The sequence below is a fragment of the Clupea harengus genome, chromosome 19, assembly GCF_900700415.2.
Source record: "Clupea harengus chromosome 19, Ch_v2.0.2, whole genome shotgun sequence".
Classification (NCBI taxonomy): domain Eukaryota; kingdom Metazoa; phylum Chordata; class Actinopteri; order Clupeiformes; family Clupeidae; genus Clupea; species Clupea harengus.
Window position 1 is genome coordinate 17,043,880 of NC_045170.1, and position 23,335 is coordinate 17,067,214.

The 23,335-nt window shown below is 44.1% G+C and overlaps 1 protein-coding gene across 1 annotated transcript; it reads right to left on the reverse strand.

Moving 5' to 3' along the window:
* Positions 1-1,241: 1,241 nt before the first annotated feature.
* Positions 1,242-19,979, reverse strand: poc1bl (POC1 centriolar protein homolog B (Chlamydomonas), like). The gene is made up of 11 exons (XM_012829514.3): positions 19,623-19,979; positions 14,691-15,185; positions 12,956-13,125; positions 11,369-11,558; positions 10,752-10,937; positions 10,434-10,551; positions 6,796-6,972; positions 5,528-5,659; positions 5,048-5,158; positions 3,631-3,783; positions 1,242-3,269 (listed from the first exon to the last, which is right to left on the reverse strand). The coding sequence occupies exons 2-11, from the start codon at positions 15,098-15,100 to the stop codon at positions 3,141-3,143; spliced, it is 1,776 nt and encodes a 591-aa protein (XP_012684968.2). The 5' UTR covers positions 15,101-15,185; positions 19,623-19,979; the 3' UTR covers positions 1,242-3,140.
* Positions 19,980-23,335: the final 3,356 nt, after the last annotated feature.

Here is a 23,335-nt window from a genome sequence, read left to right on the forward strand (position 1 = left end):
ACAGAGACTGAAAGTAGCTTACAATGATGCTTTTAGATTGCTGCTTCATGTGCCTAGGTGGTATAGTGCTAGTCAGTTGTTTGTGTCTAAGCACGTACCAACCTGTGAGGCGCTCTTGAGACAATTGATGTATGGTTTCATGTGTCGACTGGACAAGTCTGAGAACTGTATAGTAGAGGCTCTGGTCAACCCTCTAAAGAGCTGCTATCGATTTACTTCGAACTTAAGACGACATTGGAACAAAAGTCTTCATACTTTTTAATGCACTGTATGTTGTATCTTTTTGTTTTTCTCTCTTTTTTATAGTTGTATGTCTGTTATTTTATATGGAACTTGGTGTCTGAAATAAAGATTGTATTATTAAATAAATAAATATCACATGTGACTCAAGTTTCAAAAGGTTCAAATAAGCCTTCAGTCTTTTTGTGTACTGAGGACTTAACGTTATAGAAATTTAGTTTCTTTAAAGAATCTAGGATATTAATGTGTGCAGGCTGTGCCTTCAGTGACCTGCACGATTTTCTCCCTTGAGTGCACGTCAATTTATGGCCACTAGATGACACCAAATAGGCCTTTTACCCTTTTTTTTGCACCAAATTAGGTCATTGGATACTCTACAAGCCTATATTTTACAGAACCATCTGATTAAGCGTACAGGTGGCCAATTCTAAACATTAAACATACTTTTGAAAGATCTACTCCTGGGGTCCTATTCTGGCTTCATCTGAATCATACGCTTTTACTTTTGGGACAGGTCTACTCTATAGAACCCTGTTAGAGTGCACATATACTGGATGCTCTCTTGGGATTTAAATTACTCATGCAATTTGTGGGAGAATTGTAATCATAAATTAAAGTATATTAAAAGAGCCTTTTAAATGCTAAGGATGTGCCTCAATGCTGTTGTTTTAAATGATTCTCTGATAATTTTTTTTTTTAACTTTATGTTATTTAATTTTTTTTATACTTAATTTCTGAGTTATTTAATGTGTTTTGTTTATTTATTTTGTCTGTTTTGTTTTGTTATGGTTTGTTCATTTATTGTTCTTCTGTACTATGTAGCCTCAATCAGGGCATTGCTGCAAAAGAGCCCTGTGCTCAGTCAATTTCTCCCTGAATAAACTATGATGATGATGATGATAAATACATCTAGGCAATAGTTCCCTCAGACTCATCTACAGACATCTTTATTTCATATTTATGTGATTTAGCACACTTAAAAAAAATAAAAACTACAGCCATTTATCAGAATCAACTTTAATAATCATTTGGCCTGAATCACATAAGTACATGTTATTTAAAAAATATAGATTTTTGCACAGTCCCACTTAGGTCCCTTTACAATTTGAGAATAATTTTCAAAGGCATAGGTAATGCACTGGCTGGGGGGAGGTTACAACAAAGGTCAAAGGTCACTTTCCAGAAAAGGACGTGTCACTTCTGATTCACGCCATAGTGCAAATTAGCACAGAAGATGATAAATGAGGCCGTTCAGAAACATCTTCAGTGTTACAGCTGGCTACCGAGTGACAGTAACACTGCACATGGTATCACGTTAAAAAAGCTTCCAAATGTTATTAAAACTGCACGCTGTTGGGAGAATTAACACATAAAAAGTTTGGACTCGGCCAGTATTAAAGACAATTCAGGAGCTGAAGTTACACTTTGGTCAACAGTCAAGGTGCCCCCAAGTGCTAGGAAATACATGTAGGGGCTATGTACAGTGTGTGTACGCACCTGGCAAAACAGGCCAGTAATGCCATACAACACATTTGTAAACCACACTTAATCCATATTGGCAGATCAAAGTGAAAAATAGATAGGACAGTCAAACACTTAGAAGGCAGAAGAATTAACGCATCGCTGACATAAAGGAAAGCCTCCTCTAACACTCTTACTTGGACAAGCATGGCATCAGTGTCGTGAAAATTGGAATGGCCAACAAGGTGGCCATCAGAATAATGTACAGTATCCATGAGGTCAAAAGAAGACACCCAGTTGTCTATATTTAGGCCAGTACATGATCAGTCTCCTCAGGACTGCACAGCAGAAAACACAGAGGCACAGTGAATTCCCATGGTCCCATCTGGAGTAGGCAAACCACATCCTCTCTCTCTCTCTCTCTCTCTCTCTCTCTCTCTCTCTCTCTCTCTCTGTGAGCTCCAATGAGCAGTCTAAGCATTCAGGTTTAATCTAATCCCAAAAAGACACAGGCTCTCCTCCACACCACCCTCCTCCTCCCCTCCCAAATCCCCTAAATAGAAAAAGGCATCACAGATGGGAGATTATTTTAATTGGCTTCTCATTGGTCGGGATTCCCTCCAGAAGTGGACTGAGGGTAAAACCACACTGGCTGAGGGAGTCGAAAGGCATTAACGCCTCCCTGGCGCTTGGGTTTATCTTCGATAAACAATCTCTTCAATGCAACCGCTGACACACACAAACACAACAAAAAGATACATAAGACCTATGGTGGATAGGCATAATGTGTAAACAATATCAAAACAAGATAAAAGGATAAGAAAATGACTAAAACAAATAATAATAATCTCCCATTTCTCTTCCAATGCCTACACCGACTCTGTGTGATGTAAAGTCATGAAGTGTAAGGCGGAAAGCCGCTGTGACACAATTGTGTTCATAAAGGCGCCGATGTGAGTGGTGTTGGCACGAACCTAACCCACCGATAGCACAAGAGGCTTAATCACACAGCCCTGTATTGCTCTTGCAGTACTTCAAGCCTGGCCTGGAGTAGCCAAAATGGCTCTCTACACATTCCTTAGAAGTCCCTTTCGAAAGAAAACAATATCAGAAGACTGATCAAAAACAGTACAAATAAAGATATTGGCACTTCACTGCTGGATTCCCCTTCGATTCACAAAGGCATATGGTCAAGACCAGTCTGTTCTGCAGCATTCCAGAGGGCACAGCAGGAGCACTTCCTGCTTGCTCCCGAGCCCTGCATCTCAAAGCCCATTATTGTAATTGCACTTAGGTCTCGTGGAGCTACACCCCCCACAACACACACACACACACACACACACACACACACACACACACACACACACACACACACACACACACACACACACACACACACACACACACACACACACACAGACAAACAGACACACTTTCCCTTATTCAAACTTCCATCGCTGGTGCTTGTCTCCTGGGGTACATTTCGTCATCTGGATGTCTGCGCGTCCCTCTGCTGTGCGGTAAGAGGTGACACATGTGCCGGAGTGAGGATGGTAGATGCTTCCATCCTGCAGAGAGGGGGGAAAAAAAGCCACAGAGAAACGGGAGAGGAAACGGTGCCATTAAAAATCAGGCAGGCCAACAAGAGCCTAAAGAATCCACAAATCACACGTGAATTCCTAAGACAATACAGCAAGGCAATGCCAGTGCTGGTGGCATGGACTCAAATCCCAATTAGTACAGGCATAGAGAAAATGTAGCTTTTGTATTACTTTGCATCTGTTCAAATACCATTGTGTTAAATGACAAAACGTAAAACAACCCTTAAGGCATGGTTTTTAGTCCCATGTTAACCATGTTAAAATACATTTGTTTAAGGAGTTTATGGGGAAATAGTTTATGCAGGGGAGGGGAGGGGGGTAGACTCACATCTCTGAACTCCCAGACGATGGCGGGGGGCATAGGAGCACCGTCCTGTGGGCAGTGCTTCATCCCAATGTAGTTCTGCCCCGACGGCACCTCCGCACACAGCTCCGTCACCGAGTTGAAGCGGATCTCCTTGTTGGACGTGTACTCAAAGTACTGTGGGTGAGGAGGATTTTTGCAGGTGAGTGTAACCGTGAGGATGACTGAGAACTTTCAGTTGAACTTTGAACTTCACCTTGAACTGAGTTAGCAGAGAACAGCACCATGAACTGTGCTCCCATCAGCACTTGGGTAGCAAGACCATATCAGCCAATCAAAACTACTTCATTCAATAAACGGTTTGATAATTAACCACACATAAGAGTCCGACTTAATATTTTATGGTGACTGAATGGGACGGGACATTTAGGCAGCTGCCTGCTTTGTTAGGCTGGTGAGTGGTGTGGCTAAAGATCTCTGAGCTGGGACACATTTCTGAATCTGACAGGACCATCCAGACAGACTATTTGTAGTTTTAGATAAGAGTTTTAGTCAGGCTGCAAGTCAAGACATGCATTGAGGTATTATCTTCCTCACTATGTTTGCTAATAACCTTGACTGCATTACAGCAGCCACCGTTTTGGGGAGACATCAGGGCCTGTCCATCTGCACGCCACTGGAGCACAAAAAAGGTAATCAATCTCTACAGTCCGAGGGTTCTCGTCAGGTCTCATGCATCATTCACACAGGCCAATCGACGGCTCTATGAAAAGGGCAGATCCTGTCCCGACTCAAACTTATTTACCTGGCCCCGCATCATCTAGTCTGTACAGGCCTCATTTATCTTCCCAGGGAGGGTAAGTGCCCTCGTGGACAGGCTTTTGTCAGGCGGAGGCTAAAGTTCCCTTTCTCGAGCGCGTTGGTGGAAACATCATCACGTAACAACTTAATGCTTTTTTTTTAGGAACACCCGATGCACAACATCAATGAATAATAGGACGATATCAAGACCAAGGAGACACACAGACAGCGAGACACATGACATCCCCTTCTCACTCCTGCCATTAAAAATAGACCAGAGCTGTTTCTTTATAAAGCCACAAAACAACTGCCACAAGATGAAATATAGGCACAGGGTTGGAAAAAAAGCACTGAAAGTGACCGATTGCCTCATTAAGGCTCATATAAGATATAATGATGCGCTGTCATCCTGACATGACAGTGGAGAGGGTAAGCCTGTAACATCTAATGTTATCATATGCATTATATAACACCGCTGAAATATAGCTCATTTCAGATGTAACTCAATACTGCTGACATTTACAGATGCCTGTCCACCTCCTCCTCCTGTTCTAAATGACTTTAGACTCTAAAAGGCTATGGGGTCTGAAGGCCTAGAGTGGTAAGGCAGAGAAACAGCAAGGAGCGGGAGGGGAAGTACCTGGTTGCCGCCCTGGCCGTGGCAACCAAACATGGCAAGGTGTGCACCTGTAGGGCTGTGCTCAGGGGCGTTGTAGTCCAGGCACTCCGAGTGGATCCCTGCACTACGGACCTGAGATATATATATATATATAGAGAGAGAGAGCGAGAGAGAGAGAGAGAGAGAGAGAGAGAGAGAGAGAGAGAGAAGGCTTCTAGTTACAAAATCAGTACAAGATGTTTCACACAATTCCACACAGACTACTTGGAATGAAGTAGGAACAACTACTTTTGTGTCCCTTATGCTGGTGTTCTCAAGAGTGTGTGTTGGGCAGATGTAATGCAAGCTGTGCAGAGAGGGCCGTAGGGTGTCCTTCCTCTGCGGTTTTACATTTTCCTCCAAAACTATTCAAAGTGTACTGAGACCAAGCATGTGGAGGCAAGAGAGAGGACAGGGGGCTGACACCTCCGGGGACTGTGTGGGTGAGATGTGGGCACTTACCGCTCCGTGCCAGCCCTCCCTGTCCTCGGGCACATGGAGCTCCGGGTAAATATTCTTCAGATACCAGTTGAAGCTCTGGCACTTCAGTCGCTGCCTCAGAAGAACCCGGTCCGAAAGGTCCCCGTACGTCTCCTACGGACCAAAAGACAAACTTCAACAACAAAGAAATATCAACTTTCCCGAAGCTATCACCACCCTACAGATCTATCATCACCCTACGAAATGTCATATTATGATAGTGTCCGCATTGCTAATGCAACTGCTGCTCTACTTGAAGCATCTTCAAACATCCCAAAACGTGCCCTCATGTGCGTCCTCCTGGAAGTGGCGCCGGCCATTCTGAAACGTCTGACTGAGTAATAAAGAGCGCTAATGAGATCTCCTCAAATGCCAGCAGTCTACCAATTATCCGATGTAAACTAACGATCGGCAGAAAGACCCATATCTGGTGTCGTTGTCATCTCTGGCACTGGTAACCAGTCATGCCAGAAACTGGCACGGCGGTATTCTCATTAGTTTGACCAGGTCCGGCTTGGCACGTTTTCGACACCTCCTTTTCATGAGATAATTTATTGTTTGATCAAAGATCCCTGACGGCATGAATAATGTAACTTTTTTCAGGTGAGCGATATATAGAGTTGCATGCATCTTTTATGTCTGCTAACACGGGCAACTTGATACGCCTAGTACTCGCCCCACTTACAGTACCTCCGTTTGAACATCTCTCAAATACAGCAAACAAAACCAGCAAACGGAGCCCAGACACAAACTGCCAGCTGTGTTGCTGGTAAAGCCCCCCTCCCCCACCCCCCTTTTCCACTTGGAATATGATATCACTTCAGATTTTCTAAAAACACAAAGGGCCTTTTCTGACGTTCAAACGTCTCAAGTCATCATCGCAGGGTAACCATATCTCCTTAACTAGGACAGGGTACACAAAGTGTTCCTGTGTCCGCTAGCTAAAGCTATCTTGGCAGTGTTCTTGCTATGGAGACAGTTGATGTTATCAAGTCATATTACTATCCATTCCGTTTAAAACAATGTCTACATAACAGAAGATTACTGCATAATTACACCTACATAAAAAGGCTGCGGTGACAGAGCAGTTTGTTGTGTGTCAACAGTGTGTGTCAACATTAACTTGTAAAGTCAGTTCCACTAAGCACTCAGAAGAATACTCTACGTAGGCTTGTCTGCTAGCAACTCCAAAGCAATAATGTCACTGTTGTTTAACATCTGCCTGCCTTGGAACTCTTCCAAAGTCATACCTTGCGGGCAGGTGGGTTTCGTTTGTAGAAGTGGTGCTTGTAGGAGTCCATCCAGACCTCCGCAGCTCGGACGGTGTTCTGCAGGAAGTTGGGCCGGGCGTAGGGGGCCTTCTTGGGGAAGACGTGGCCCACGTGGGAGCAGGGGTCGATCTCAAGCGAGCCTCCACACTGCCACACCTGTGGGTGAGGCGAACCAGAGTGCTTACAACCAGCCAGAATGTTGTTTTTTTTTAATCAAACATGCGTCCGCTAGGGATGTGCATAAAGGGGTTCAATGAAATAGTATCAAAAGGAATCTACTACCTTTTTTATTGACAATCGCTCCCCGTTACACAATACTGACAACAAGAGTCAGATGACTGGATAACAAGGACACAGACGCAAAGGCTTTAAGGGACTGAAAACCCAGAACCTTGAACAAGGCAAATAATATTTTGTTACTAAAATAATTAATTCCATCATTCTAGACAAAAAAGGTTGATTCATACTAGGAGTTAATGAATGTATCGATTCAAAGCTACTTTGATTACAGCCAAACCAGTCTGTAATACCACAAAGACCACACAATTACATTTACATTAACATTGTCCTCTAAGAGAGAATCTATGCACAAAATATCACTTTCCTTACAACAAATATCTGTTGGTATTTAGACAGTACAGTTATTTACTAACTAGTCAAATTAGAGCATTAAGAGCCAAAGACATAATGCAGTAATGCACTTACATGTGATCAACCCAGTTAACCATACACTACAGCAGGGGTCTTCAACCTTTTTCAGCCCAAGGACCCCTTGGCTGAGAGAGACACTGAGCAGGGACCCCCACCCCCGCCGCCCCAAATTTGGGCCTGATATTCATATAATTTATTTGGAACTAAGTGTCAGTCACACACACACACTTCCCTACACATGTTTGAACAGGATTACAAATCATCTGTGACACAAAACTCGTTTCAATTTATTCTGTTTATTATTGACATTTTTTCTCCCTTACAGTTAGCCATCACTCTGTATTAAATTAGGGAGGGACAAAGAATTGAGAAGCTTAAGTATGGATGAAATATCTCATACCTAGTGAGAGATCTGACGTTTGAGAATTCATCATTCACGTCTTTGGCAACAACATTCTCCCTATGAAGCATGCAGTGCGCCATACATGGCTCTTGCACCGTCTGTGCACATCGCGACACATTTTGGCCAGGGTATATCATGTTCACGGAACGAATTGTCGATCACTTTGAAAATCTCAGAACTTTTTTTACCTGCAGGCAGCTGCTTACAGAATAGAAATTCCTCCTGCATCTCATTTTGGTCGACAAATCACAAAAAAGCTAAAAGCTGAGCGTCATTTGACACATCGGTGGATTTATCTAATTGTAGTGCAAAACAATCTGCCTTCGGGAGTTTTGCGACTAGTAGTGCCCTCACATCAGCTGGTAATTCATCAATAGGGCCGGCATTGGGATGCTTTTCAGTTTTTTTACGTACTCATCCTTCCCAAACATTGTTTTGCACATATCACTAGCTGTTGGCAATATTAAACTTTCCGCAATTATGTATGGCTGTTTGGTCTGAGCGACACGTAATGCAACTTGATAAGAGGCTTTTAAAGCTAGCTCGCACACTTTGGCTGATTGTCTCATCAAGGTCTGCTGGCCCTCAAAAGATTTTAAACGGGAAATATTAAATGTTTTTTTTCCCTTTCAAGTGAGCATGGGTTGTCTTTGAATGTCGTTGCCTCTTTGATGGTTTCATAGTTTCGTTTGATAGCACGGAAGAGCAAACCACACATAATTCTTCACCATCGGTCTCTTTGTAGGTGAAGGCAAACTTCAGATAATTCTCTGAATATTTACGTGTCTTCTCCCGTTTGCGCTTTTCGCTGTTCATGGAAGGGGTGTTGGTATCCTCTGAAGGTAGATCATCTGAACCGCCATCAGTGGTGTTGTTCCGAGAAATTACAAAACGATCAATTATTTCAAATTGTATGGTTATGGCAGGTAACGTCTTTTGGCACCAGATAGCTAAATGTAGCTAAAAGTGCATATGTTGCCATTATGATCAAATGATCGCGTGAAGACTCATGGGTAGCCTATGTATTATTTGTAAGGAATAGAAAGCCATTTTTACGTTCTGTTTATCTTTATGTAGTCTTTTGGACGTTTTTTATTTTTGGAAAAGGGTAAAAATGCTTCAGATGAAATAATTTGGCGGACCCCCTGCAGTACCTCCGCGGACCCCCTGGGGGTCGCGGACCCCCGGTTGAAGACCTCTGCACTACAGGACAGTGATGGTGATGGGACAATTTTACTATAGTTGCAATTACTTAATTTTTCAAAGTGTTACCAATATATTTAGTTGGTAAACAAGATTGACTTCAGTCAGGATGGAATATTTCCCCAAAAATTCAATTTCCTACTAATTTTCTTCCTCCTCTAGACTCTTTTCAATGTGGGATGCTGCCACCTGATCTACCCGCAGAAACCCTCTCCTTACAGCTGCCCATTTCCACTTAACTATTTTGCAAAGATTCTATTCCGCGTATAATTCATACTGTACGCCAGCCTATGTACCCGTAAAATAAACAAATGGCGTCACTGATATAGTTTTCTGCTTCATTGCTCTGCTTATCCTTATAATATAACCGAGACTTTGAATGTCAGCTCTCTCCATTTTTATCCACTATTAATTCGGCTTTTTCCATGTATATATCCCTTCTTTTATGTTTCATGGAATCATATGTATCATGTACATATGCCACACGTATGCTAATATGTTTTATCCTCTGATCCCTCCTGATTCTCTCTTCTCCTTCTATCCCCCCCCTTGAGGTTCTGCTCAAGGTTTCTCCTTGCCCCAGTCACCTTAGTGCTTGCTGTAGGGGGTTCAGGCTCTGGGCTCTGTAAAGAGCCTAGATAACATTTGAATCGTTATCAGTGCTATATGAATTGAATTTCATCCCATTTCATTTCTTAAAGTAGTAGCACTAATTTGGTATTGGTGTCACTGGTAGCTTAGAAGTGGTAGATGTAAAAGGCCATGTAAATTAGAGAAATTATTCCCTTTTAATCCCACATTGCCCAAACCCCTCTTTACCACATTACTGATTTAGGAAATTAAGAACAGCAAAACACATAAAGGCTGGAGAATTACAAGACTAAATTGCTGCTATAATAACTCCTGTCCCATACATTTTTCATTTAGCTTTTTCATTTTTATTCTCATACACAGTTGTAAACCAATTCACATGACATCAATTATGCATGCTAGTCTTGCAGCTCGGAGCGAGGTGTTATATTTTCATATGCATAAAACATGGCCCAAAGGTATACGCCATCTATCAGTTTTACATTCGGACACGCAAGCATGCATACGTGTCCAAACGCACACCACACACCCTACACAAACACGGAATCTGTCTCTCCCTGATTAATTGACACCCGCAGATGAAAGGAGACTCTTCATCTCTTATTTACTGAGGGTTTTCCCAGCCTCTCTCGGCATCACTGATTCACTTGATCAATTCTCACTGAGAATTTGGAGCACAGCACCTCCTCAGACATGAAGCAGAGTTTCTCGTGTGGATCCCTAGTCAAGAGAATGGAACACGGACATGGAACGCAGAATGGATACTCACTCTGAAAGAAAGTTCCAGGTTCTCTCCTCCCCACACCTCCATACCCATGTCGTAGGTGCCCAGGTACTCAAAGTAAGCCTTACTGACTGCAAACAGACCTCCAGCCATTGTAGGAGACCTGTAGAATAAATAAAAAGTCGCAGATGTGATAACTGTAACTTCAGTTCATTTCAGTTTACGCCCCCCCCCCCCCCCCCCCCCCCCGTTTAATGTGTTGAGAGTATTTGGGCGACTGTAACTTCTTAGCCGGTCATGTTTCAGGCTGAGGGAGACTCGGCGGATCTGAGTGAAACCATGGAGCTGGGTCGTGGATCTTACTTGATGGGGTCGATGCGAGACTTGCGCCGCTTCCGCTCGGTCAGGGGCACCGCGTGCCACTGGAAGGTCAGGCGCCAGTCGAATCCCCCGATCATGGGCTCGTCCGTCTGCATGTAGAACTCAAAGGTGTTCCAGTCGATGGTGTCGATGACCGGGCACACGATGGTGCTCTCGTTCTCACCGATCCTGAAAGGGGAGAGAGAAAGAAGGGTTCTTACAGGACTCTTTCTTCACCTCTGGGGGAAAGCCTTTACCTGATCCAGTCATCTGCTAATTGACATTAGATCTAATCTGAATAACATTAGATATGTAGGAGTCTTGCTACAGCATATTCAAACTCAAAATGAAATCAATGTAGTGGGAAGGGTGACATTGCTATGTATCAATGTCACTTCAAAAAGTAAATGGGATTGTGATTCTGGATTAAGCTCCTTTAGCAGTAGCACACATGTGAAATTGTACATAATAATATTCAGGTAAAAAAATTAAGTTGCAAAAGGACAGAACAGGACAAAAACAGAACAAGCAAATTGACAGCAAATTGACAGAACAAGTAAATTGACAAGCAAATTGACAGACTGATAGTCAGTGACTGATGATAGTACGTGGCGACGCACCTCTCCAGCAGTGGTTCGATCCAGCCGGGCACACACTCGCAGTGGCAGTCCAGGAAGGTGAGCACGTCGCCGGTGGCGTAGGTGGCGCCGATGAGCCGCGCCCGCACCAGGCCCTCGCGCTTGTTGGTGCGGATGAGGCGCACGCGGTCCAGGTTGCTGATGTAGTCGGCCAGCTGCACCTTCAGATAGCCTAAAAATTCACGCCGGTGACGACAGTTAGGAGACACATCTGTCACGGTAAACAGTCTGAAGTCTTATCTCTAGAAGTCAGACGGGAACAGTCAGCGCAGGACCAGACAAGTGACCCAATAAAAGCCGGTGAAAACAAATTACGTAAATTAATTGGTGGCATCATTAGCGGCTAACGAAAGGGCTGGGAGGCCCAGTGTTGTATGTCCAAGAGAATTGCGTCTGGGAAAAACACTCTGTGGACCTGACTACCACTAATCTCTCCAAATGAAGTGCTTTTTCATTACCCTGTTGAACAATAGAGGACAACCCACAATGCACTCGTTGGCTGCTAGATTAAAAAGAAGACCCCCTGGGATATTTGTTTCTGACAAGGTCTTGTGTTTTGTTCCCTTCCCAGGAGAGCAATTAAACGGGCCTTTCATCGTGGTGTTTGAATCTAAAGGCAGCCTGCCCAAAGCAGTTACTAATTTGGAAAAGCACAGATGATAGCATGTCAGTTTTGGAGCCTCTGTTGGAGTACAGACAACGGAATGTGCAAGTGTCGGTCTTTTGCTATCATAACACATCGGCGCTGAAAAGCATTACACCCACAAGGAAAGAATTTTGGGAAACTGAGTGATTAGAACTATAAGGCTCTGCCGGGCTCGTTGGCATTTTAAGACCCTGAACTCTGCATCAATGTCCCCAAACCTCCTCATTCTATATTTTTCTAATACTTCTCAACTTTGTCAGGAAACCTATGATGCACATGTAGCACATAAATCACATTCATGCAATCAAACAATTTCTGGTTAAAAATGTCTGGTCAAACTGGACCTGAACCTTGTTTTTTTAATTTTTTTATACTGAATTCTGACTTCTGAGCTTTAATGCATCTTATACTGTATGGTATCAGTTCTGGGGGGTGCCTTTCTGAGTGCATCTCTGCAGCACTGTCTTAGGGGTTCTGAGGTGTCATGGACTCACCAGGGTGTGTGCAGGTTTAGAGAGGCCTGCTGGGCCTGAGATTCATGCAGATTAAGGGGGAGGCGGCGGGGTGGTCAAGAAATGGCTTGGTGTGAGGTAATCACAAGGCACAGCATCTGAGAGGAGCTCCGCGCTGGAGAGCCACCAAGAAGGCTGCTGCCGCTGGCTCAGGATGAATAGTTGCATAAACACTGGAGTGACACCCCACCACTATCTCTCTCTCTCTCTCTCTCTCTCTCTCTCTCTTCTTTCAACACAGTTTTCCCTCCCACTCCCCTTACTGAACTCCTTACTGGGCTTAATAAAGTTCAAAAAAAGTTTCTCCCTCCTTCTCTCTCTCTCTCTCTCTCTCTCTCCCTCCCTCTCTCTCTCTCTCCCTCCCTCCCGCTTTCTCTCCCATCACACCGTCATCCCCTCTCTGGTACTCACTGCGGTCGCTGAAGTCGTCGATGAGGATGACCTCGCGCAGCAGGACAGCGGGCGTGGTCTCCAGCACACTGTGGATGGTCCTCAGCAGCGTGGACCAGGCCTCGTTGTAGAAGGCGATGATCACTGACGTGGTGGGCAGACGCCGCAGGTCGAACTTCTTCGCCCGGCACCTGCCAGTGTGGCAAACATAAGGGAGATACACAAAAGAGGAAAACAGTTAACAACAATATTAGATAAATAAAAAGATAGAGGGAGGATGGATGAATGGAAAGATAGATAGATTGGAGTTAGATAGATTGATAGATAGATAGATAGATAGATAGATAGATAGAAAGAATTAACATAAATAAATAAAAGACATGAGGAGCATATCAATCATGACCCTAAATAATGACGTCAGCGGTGGAACAGGTGAGAAACCTGCTACGTCTGTGTGAGTGGAACAGGGGCACTCTGGCCAATCACACTGAGCTGCAACCCGCTGGTTATTGTGTGCAGCAGAGATATTGTGAGGCTTTGGAGCCTTTGGCTTGCTCTGGGCATAATGGCACAGAATTAAAAAGGACAAAAAAAAAAACATCACACTGAGGCTACACATGCCAGAGAGGATTTCACAGACGCCTGGGGAACAGAGAGAGAGAGAAAGAGAGAGGGAGAGAGAAAGAGGGAGTGGGAGAGAAGCATGGAAGGAGATGTGTCGCACCCAGTAAATAAATACACAGGGACAGCTTGTGCAAACAGTTCAGGCGTCACTCTAACTGTCGCACATAAAAAAAGACAAACCGATTTATAGCCGAGTCAAATGTAAGTGGCCCCGACATCTCGGGGGAAAAAAAGTTACAAATACCTTCAGGAAAAGGCAAGCAGCTCAGGGAAAAGTTGCTTCAGAAGACTCGCTAGCTTGCAAACTTGTTAGGAGCCTTTAAAATGAGAAACGTATTCACAGTGTGAGGCAAAAAAAGAACCTCCCGGTCAATCCTCAGTCAACACGGCTTAAAAGCTCCCAACAAGCCCTAAGATGTTCTGACTGAATCACACTTTAAAGGCTTCCGTTTCTTAAGCAAAGCTTTTTAAAAATTCACACAAAAATCCAACCCAACTGATCTTGTTCATCTCAACAGGGAGATTAAAAAAAAAATTGTGATGCTTTGCAGAAAGCCGACATGAAATCCAGCTCATTATTTCAGGCCTGGGCTTACTACATAGCAATTAACAGCAGAGGCCCACAGAGGTCCACAAGGGTCTGGAGATGAGGGGAAAGGGGATGAGATAGAGATGAGGGGGAAAAAAACGCAAACCAGTGTAACATGCTCTAGAGGTAAGGCTTTAACACCAAGCCTTTGCTTCGTGAGTAAATGTTGTTCGGAAACGGAAAAGAGCATCAAGATAAACCAGAGAGGATCGCCAAAGCAGACCCTCAGGAAACATAAATAATGGACTGTGCGGCTAAACATATGCCAACTTGACAGGCCAAACTGATGACATCTGGATAAAAAACTCAAGAGAAAAATGTACACTCAACACATCCAGTCCAAGAACACGCCCCTGCAAACAAACAACACGACACAAACATACCCGAGACCCAAACCCAAGAAGAAAAACCCCATGAAGCAGGGTAGGAGAGTGGAGAGTGCCCGAGAGAGGATCCAGCAGGCACTATGGCAACCATTCTAACCACAACAACCATGGCCAGTGTGCCCGTCTTGCCCCAGCCCACCTGCTCGCCCTCACTCACTCGTGCATCCGGTTGTCCTGGATGTGGCGGTGCAGCGAGATGTGGTCCGACACGAAGATGTTGATGGCGTAGCGCTCGATGCTCTCCTCCTGCTGCTTCTTCTCGTCATCCTTCAGCGTGAGCCGCGTGGCCCTGCCCCACTCGCCTGGCGCGTTGCTGTCGGCAACCGGCTTCTGGTACACGGGCCGCCGCAGCGCCTCCGCGTCCTCCTGCTGCTGCTGCTGCTCCCGGGCCCCCACCGCCAGGCCGGCGCCCGGCTCGTCCTGGTCCCCGACGGAGTCCGAGGAGGACGAGGAGGAGGGGGTGGAAACGACGCTGTGGGTGACGATCAGGTAGGAGAGCCACATCAGCCACAGTACCATGCCCGCCTTGGCCAGCAGGCCCAGCTTGCGCGACAAGCGCACCCTCATGATGAAGGTGGGCGGCTGCGACCACAACGCCAAACCCTGCCCGACCTCCTCGCCGTCTCGCTTGTCTCTGACTGCTGTCAGCTCACTGTGGAGAGAGAGAAGGAGAGAGAGGGATAAAGAAAGAGAAACAGAGAGAGAGAAAGAGAGAAAGGGACAGATAGAGGGTGACAGACAAAAGAGTGAGTGACTTTTAAAAACATACTACACCAATCCATATCAGCTGAATGAAATCAAGTCTTCCACAAGTCTGTCAGAGTCATTGTCATAAATTCCTTACACACACACCCCACTGTTCTCTGAGTGACTTTTAAAAACATACCACACCAATCCATATCAGCTGAATGAAATCAAGTCTTCCACAAGTCTGTCAGAGTCATTGTCATAAATTCCTTACACACACCCCAGTTCTCTGTTCGCTGGTAGAGACACACACTTTTTACCCAAGCACGGCAATCCAGACTATTCTCATTTGTAGTTCCACGTTGGTGGAACTAACTGCCTAGTACTACCAGAGCAGGGGCGTCCCTCTCTTTTGAAGAACCAGCTCTTCAGAGAGCACCTTCCTTCCTAACTGGCACCTTGACTAGTGCTTAACTTGCACTTCAGCAGTTACATTCCTGCACTTCTTTTTCTTTCTATGTCGTTTTTCTATTTCTTATGTAAAGTAGTATTTATTGTTACACCAGGTTTGTATTGCTCTTAGCTTGACTGTTCTCTCCCTTGTACATTGCTTTGGACAAAAGCGTCTGCTAAATGACTAAATGTAATGTAAATTATATACTTGATGGAAAACTGTATACGCTAGCAGTGCTCTTGATCCAACTGATGATTTAAACATGAGGACAGCGAGAGAACAGACTATCTGCGAAGGAGGGCAACAAGAGGTTGTAGAGTTACACCACAGAATGAAGGTGACAGGGTACAGTGTTGCATGTGCTAATCTATTACGATCACCTGGGAAATTCCAACCCATTCAGAAGAACTGATGCTTCTAAATGCCAATGAATGGAATTCCAGTGGTGGCAGGAACACCCAGCTGGAACCCCACCCACACAGAACCACTTCTACCCATCGTAAGTACCTGTGCGACGGGGTGACTTTGATTCGTTATTCTATTAGGTGGTTTTCCGATCTCATGCTACCCTGTCCTTAGCTGACACGAGAAGCTCTACGGGTTTTTATCGCACCGCATTCGATCATTTTCCGCCACCCACGGCGCTTGACTCCTCGTTAATAAACGATGGCGCGGAAGAGATTTCGATCCGGAGACGCGCAAGGTTTCTCCAGCCCAGGAGGCAATCATGGCAGTGCCTGAGCCCGATCCATCAGCGCTGCCGCGGCCTCCTGTGTAATCACATAATTGGGTGGCATTAATATTTCAGTGTGCAGGGATTTACACTGAGAAAGCACCGGCAACAAAGTAAGAGGATGACACTATGAACCTCCCGTCTTTTTCTCTGTACGGGAACCCTGTACCTTCTCTGTGTCTTTCCCGTGACCATTTTCTGCAACTGATGAGCCCTGGTCTCTCTCTTTCTCTCTCTTTCATACACACACACAGATACACACACACACACACACACACACACACACACACACACACACACACACGAAAAGTTCTGTAACTTTAGGGTTGGGATACAGTTCTACTATGCTGTCATCAAAGCCAACCAATTGTGCTTTTCTACAAGGGGGAGGGAGAGTTACCTCTTCAAACCTGACAGTAAAAAACCTGTAGTCTAATCAGTATGCTTAACCAACACCCTCATGTATTATCTTTCAGTATGCTGCTTTTCAAGGTCTTAAAAAAAAAAAATTAAGAAGGTATTTACCCTTTCAGACATGTTCTATCAAGGCCCAGCAATCAAAGATCCTCTAAACTATTTAGCGTCAAGCTTCTGAAGTTGATTAAAGATTAAATAAACAATTGGGCTTTGTTTGCAAGTTCTTGTGGCAAGTGTTGATATTTGTTAATTTTTTTCTTAAAGTCAATACTAACAGTTGAACCTTTAGTATCCCATTCTTTTGAAAAGGCAGAATAAGTCATTCAAATCAGAATTCCCTGCCCAAGGTTAGTTTGTATGGGTGAGGCATAGTGAGGCCCTCATATCTCATAAACTGCAAAACACAACCTGTTGAAGAGCCAAGGTAAGTTCTAGTAAGCTCCAGAAACAAGAGACGGGGCAGCCCGAGCTGGCTCACCGCTACCCCTACCGACACGCAAATAACGGCCCCATTATGAACTGGCCTGCCGATCACACCTTCCCCTCTACCACCTGATAGGGCCTTGGCAGCACCAAGCACGCAAATGGGCATCAACTCAGACACAAAAGAGCTCTTAAGGGAACCACTGGCCTGTAGCCTGCGCCTCGCTTTGCTCTGCTTCGCTGGGCTAGGCAGGGGGGACCTCCAGTGGCTCAGGGCCGGCAGCCGGTCGGTGGTGAGGAAGCACCAGAGCCAGCCGCTGCTACCAGGTGTGTGCCACTTCACCGCTGATGCCTTTGAGGCCAGGTGAGGCGGATGGCTGAGGCCTACTTTAAATCAAATGTGAGGTAGGACTCATTGCCAGTCCACAGGTGGTGTTTACTTTCCAACTCTGGGCAGGACGTGGCATCAGAAAGAAAGTGAGGCAGAGAGAAAAAGTAAGAGAGAGAGAGAGGGAGAGAGAGAGAGAGAAAGAGAGAGAGAGAGAGCATTCCCAGTTGAGCCACAGCAGAAGATTGTTTTTAATGCGACTTAGTCGCAAGGCTGACTTTGCCGTATCAACGAAATTGGCTCCCATTTCCACAGGACTCCAATACAGTTTATCAGCATCAAATAAACGGCTTTCAATGTGAGCAGGAATTGGCCCAGAGAGAAAAGGCGTGATAATTTAAATAAGGCAAAACCAGCATTGGCAGTTCTATGGCCCATTCTGTGCCCTAGGCAAGCTCATACACTTTGTGGCCCATCCCTTTGTTTAAACAGCATCTTTTCACTGAGTGTCTAGGTGCGACATGAAATTGTGTATGTCACGACACTGAGAAGAAAGGAACAAAAGTTGAGTCAAAGACAAACAAGAACCAAAAAATACAGAGCAGGGTGAACAAGTCATGCGTCTTTGGCCGGCCTGAACCAGTATTACACAGTGTTATTACTATGTGTTTACATTTGGAGTGATGTTGGCTCTTGAACTGTGAGGGAAAGAATAACAGTTGTAGCCCAACCAGTGGTAAACACTATAGTGGCTGTGCAGAGACATCACTATGAAGAGCATAGCCCTCAAGCAGGGGGTAAAAATCATAAGGCCATAGTTTGCATAGCCTTCATAATATAAAACCCTTGATATTTAGTCACAGTTGCAGGACAGCCTACAGCTTCTTGTTAGCACCTGTGTTCACTATGCTCTACTGTAGTCCAACATTTAAGTAAATACAGACACAGGTAAGAGACAACATTACATTATCTTGTGTATCTGCAAAGTCAATACACAGGTTTTGAGTACACAAGGTTTTGAGTTCCTCTGGCTTTCAGAGGAAACTATTTGCTGCAATAAAGAAGTGATGACTAGCCTGAACATCTTGTCTGACAAGATGCCAGTGTCCATACTAGGTCATAGAGTCCGACTTTCATCTAATCTCTAAACAACGTCAAGTAAATAACAAACCCACTTGATGCGTAAACTACAATGTTATTCAGTTTACGCTTCATAAGTAAATCAACCTACACAGCTTTTTATTCGAAAAACAGCTCTTAACTGCTCACAGCTGTGCAGAGAATCAATGACGTACAGTAAAATGCGCCGAAGTAGTTATCTTGTAACACACAAACAGGCGCGCACGCTCATACAAGCAACAGGCGTGCAATGGTTTTTACCTGCCACTAAATTTGCATTGGGTTTGTGTAGAGAGGAGTAAAAATGTGAGAACTTCCCCTGTATCATTCTGAGGTACACGAAGTAAGGCAGGACATACTAGTCTAAATAGCTTTTACAACGAAAAGAACCTGAGTGGTTGGACTAGGCTACACAGTCGTCTTTCAATAATCGCATTCCACAACATCAAACAATGGACAATTCAGGGTATTGACACAACCAAATGAGCGCCTATAATGATAATGATAATGTTACAGTAAGTGACAGGCACGTCCAGATTTGAGAAAGTGGATTGAGGCGCGTCTGAGGTCCTCATACGTGGAATCGAGTCAAACTAGTTCCTTTGACAATGGTGACGTGTATGCGAAATTCATTTATTCAATAATTAGTGACTTTAATAGTCAGGAAATGAATTAAACATTCGTTCGCCTCGGTTTTCAAAACGATGTACTATTGAGTTTAGCAAGTGCTGTTTGACGTGGTTTGCAATAAGTTCAGCATCACTTCGGCAAATCTGAGCTTGATCAATCAACTGCAGTGAGAGCTCTGCAAGAGAACGCAAACTAGGTTAGTAGCAGAACTAATCGTTGACTATAATATAACAATCAACCATTGGAACGTACCGATTTATGAATAGGCACTGTTACATTGTATACAAGCACTTCTTACCTTCCACACTACATTCCGTGTCGTTTCAGACTGTACTGCTTCGCTGGACTCGTAATCAGCGGTTGTATCTTTCAACTATTGCTAGTCGGCTAGCTAGCTCGTTGCAATGAATAGCATATAAACCACATCCTCTTCTTCAGTCGACCTTACTTAGATTTAGCTGGTTTATTTATCTGATTAAAACTAGAAACTTTGTAAAAACTAGTTCGTTCCAAACTGAATCTCCGGTAGAATTCATATATTATGTACACTTCAAATCAGGTCAGAGGACTACCCCTGGGTGTTAGATTGTAACTACTGACGCTTTTCCTTTGCCTGTTCCTCAGGAAGTTTGACAGGCTTGTCTGGTCGCAATAACACGTGACTATTGTGGCTATTCTGCAGCCGACTGTCAGTTTGTACTAGTTGACGTGGTCACTCAGTCATACTTTTAAATATTCTGTATCAAGATTTCATATTCCCTTATAAAAATGTGCTGGTGGTTGAAACGCGTATACCCATAAAGAGTTTTGCATCATCTATCATTATGCTTTCTTTCACCTATTACTCACAACAATAAAAAAAAAATCCATTGTGTTTATAACAATCAAAATAATAACTTTATTTTTTTTTGTTTTCTTAGTATTTACATACCGGTAGCTCTCAGACCTTACATGCAGTTGTTTGTTTGTTTGTTTATTCATTTATAGCACAACCATGCTTGTCCCTCGTCCCTTGAAATGTTTCTGCTCAAACCACCACCACATTCTTCCCTTTCAACTGTTATGCTGAATAGGTAACAAGTTGTGGCAAGTACAGCCCTTGAGTGTAACCACAAAATCTGCTTAATCCTGTAACTGATCTTGTTTGGCTCTCAACACAAAGACCTAGCAAATTATCCTGGGACATACAGTAGGTGATATTGCCAGCTCATTTTGTTTTTCATAGTGCTTAACGATCATCACTGACACAAAAACCTGTATTCACATTCACATATGGTATGTTATGTGTGTTACACTAAAGATATTACTTCTCAGTATTACATCAATTTCAATATTTATTATTGTCTTGTAATTCAACACATTGAAAGATGACACTTGAAATAGTTTTTCCCCCTTCCCAGAACAAGCAGCCTAAAATGCAAAATGCGGCCTAGTCAGCTTTCCATGCAAACTCTGTTGACCCACTGCATCCACAGATATGCATGCTAACAGCTGCTCCTAAACCAGGTGTTTGCGGGTTCAGACATCTCATTGAGCAGCTGTCGTTGGGGCTCTTTGGTGTATATGAAACTCCCAGCGAACAGTAACAGACAGAGGAGGCCCAAGTTGCTCCGTCTGGTTTCCAAGGATGTAATATAAACCTGGTGATCCTGTCACAGAGAGAGAAAAAAAACATAGCAACACCTTTGAACTCATATTTGCAGATACTCATGGCTTTGCAATGCGGATCAGCCTATGAAGCCCTGCCCCGGTAGTTCAATAGCTGGACTTGCATTGAAAGTAAACTGAACTTTGACTTTTTTGACAATAATGTAGTCGAGGTGGGTAGGTCAGTATGTGTTTATGCATTAACATACATCAACCGACACCGATAAAACTTTAGTTAATCATTCAACAAATGTCCTAATAAAACAGAAGGCTGTTTCTGCCACAGGGAAACAAAAGTAGGAGGATTTGCAAGACAAAATCCTATTCACAAACTGGCAGAGTTGATGTTAGTTCAAAGGAGGATATTTCCAATATATTTCCGATCACAAATAGAGAGTTTTCAAAGGAAGCAAAACGTCTCTTCAAAGATATCTTAAGGGTTTGTAAGCATACTCCTCTTTTATAAGTAATTTTACTGATAAGGACTGTTTGGCCTCCTGCCAGATAGTGCAGTGTGGATATATTTCTATAATGAAAACCATACCTTGCTCTCATTCAACCAGAGGCAGACATTAAGATCACGGGTGGGGCGTTCAAATAAAAAATGTCTGAATGTATGGCATAGCACAAAGTCACAAGTTAAATATTTGACACTGGAATATGGCCAGCTCAAAGAGATATGGAGGGATAGGGGGAACAGTAAATCTTACGGACCATACGGCTGCAACTGAGAACATAAGCGAGGACGAAACTTAGGTGACAAGCTTTGAGTCTTCGTTTAGATTACAACAAAAGTGGCATGTTTGTCTTTGAAGTGTACTTGTTTAGAAAATGTGTCAGGGGCTTTTGTCGCAGAGCGCTTTGGGCTGTGTCTTTTTTTTCTTCAAAGCTATCTCTTTTGGCTGGAGAAGGCCGCTTGACCAGTGCAAAGAAGCTGTCAAGGCCTGGCTTATCTCACTGTGGTGTGAAAAGGCTTTTGTAAGACATAAACAAAGCCCTGCAAGACAAACATGAATTTAGGCACTCCAGCCAATTATCGATGCGTTTCGTTTGATTAATTTCTTTGGCAAAGTGGATGCAGATGTGAACATTAAAACTGTCAAAACATTATCGAGGATACATTGGAAGTGTGATGATATGCGGGTTAGTGAACAGTTATTTTTACACATTTCTGTCAAGGGGAGGCGGTCTCTAATAGCAACACACTTTATAAATGATAGAGTGGAAAATGTCTCTTCAAGCACACCTTCAAAATGTGGACGTGTACACTTCCTTGATCGTTATGCAAATGATGAGGATGTTGTATCTCAGTATGAGCACAGTACGAGCACAAAGTGTGCACATGATGACGTCAAACTGGGACAGATGAGCAATAAGGCCTCTTTGTGAGTGTGTGTGTGTGTTTGTGTATGTGTGTGTGTGTGCAGAGCAAACGATCAAACACCCAGTACGTTTTTGGAGGGATTGGCACAGAATCCTTTTTAAAACCATGTCCTGCTCGAGCCGGACACCGTCTGGCCCTCGGTGTGTGGCACCATTTAGCTCATTGTGAGACTTGACACACTGCCAGTCACACCTCCTTCTCTCCTTCTCTCCCTCCCTCCATTCCCCACATCTCCACCCCACTCCCCTCTCCTGCTAGTTACTTATCCCCACATTCTACCTCTGGAGCTTTCAGTGTTGGTCCTCCCCTTTATCGGTGCATACTGTGCGAGAGCCGCCGGAAAGTGGGATTTGATTTCCGCGATGACCTGAAAGACAGCATATATCCGGCAAAAAGGTGACGCGGAGCTCTTATCTTTCACCGGTGGGGGTGTGACTCACTACTGTTTTGGTGTTCAGTGTTACTGGCCCTTAGTGGCCATGTTAGCCTGTACCCTGGGCTCCGGCAGTAAAATCAATAATTTACAAAAATGCCATTCAGAGGATACAAAAGCTGCAGTATGCATGGAATTTTAATTACACAGAGGGCCCAGATTGACGTCGTAGCCGCAGGCATGAGGTCAGAGGTGATCTGGCATCACTTACAGACAGAAAGTTACAAGGTGGAAGGGTCATTATGGTGTGCAGTTAAAAAGAATAGCTTTGTGTCAGTAGGATTTGGCTATATATGCACACGGACAAGTCTTTCAGACTGAAGAACATCTTACGTACATCTGTGACTGAAGTAACTCCATATGTGCTCTCCCAGAGTGTTGACTTGGTTTCTCTTTCCTAAACCAATCCTATCAGTTACAAAATGGGTAGCCCGGCTTTGAGATCCAATCATATCCTCTTTAGTTGTCTGTGTCAATTCCTTAATGGAACAGGAGAACCACCTGAGGGCTGCATGGTTCTTGCCCACAGATCTGTCTTCACACTTCA

Excerpts from the sequence above, each read along its gene's own strand:
- poc1bl (XM_012829514.3), bottom strand. The coding sequence starts at position 15,100 with ATGAGGGTGCGCTTGTCGCGCAAGCTGGGCCTGCTGGCCAAGGCGGGC. Across the intron at positions 10,552-10,751 it reads TCTCGCATCGACCCCATCAA|GTCTCCTACAATGGCTGGAG; the intron begins GTAAGATCCACG and ends TTTATTCTACAG. Across the intron at positions 5,660-6,795 it reads GAAACCCACCTGCCCGCAAG|GAGACGTACGGGGACCTTTC; the intron begins GTATGACTTTGG and ends TTTGGTCCGTAG.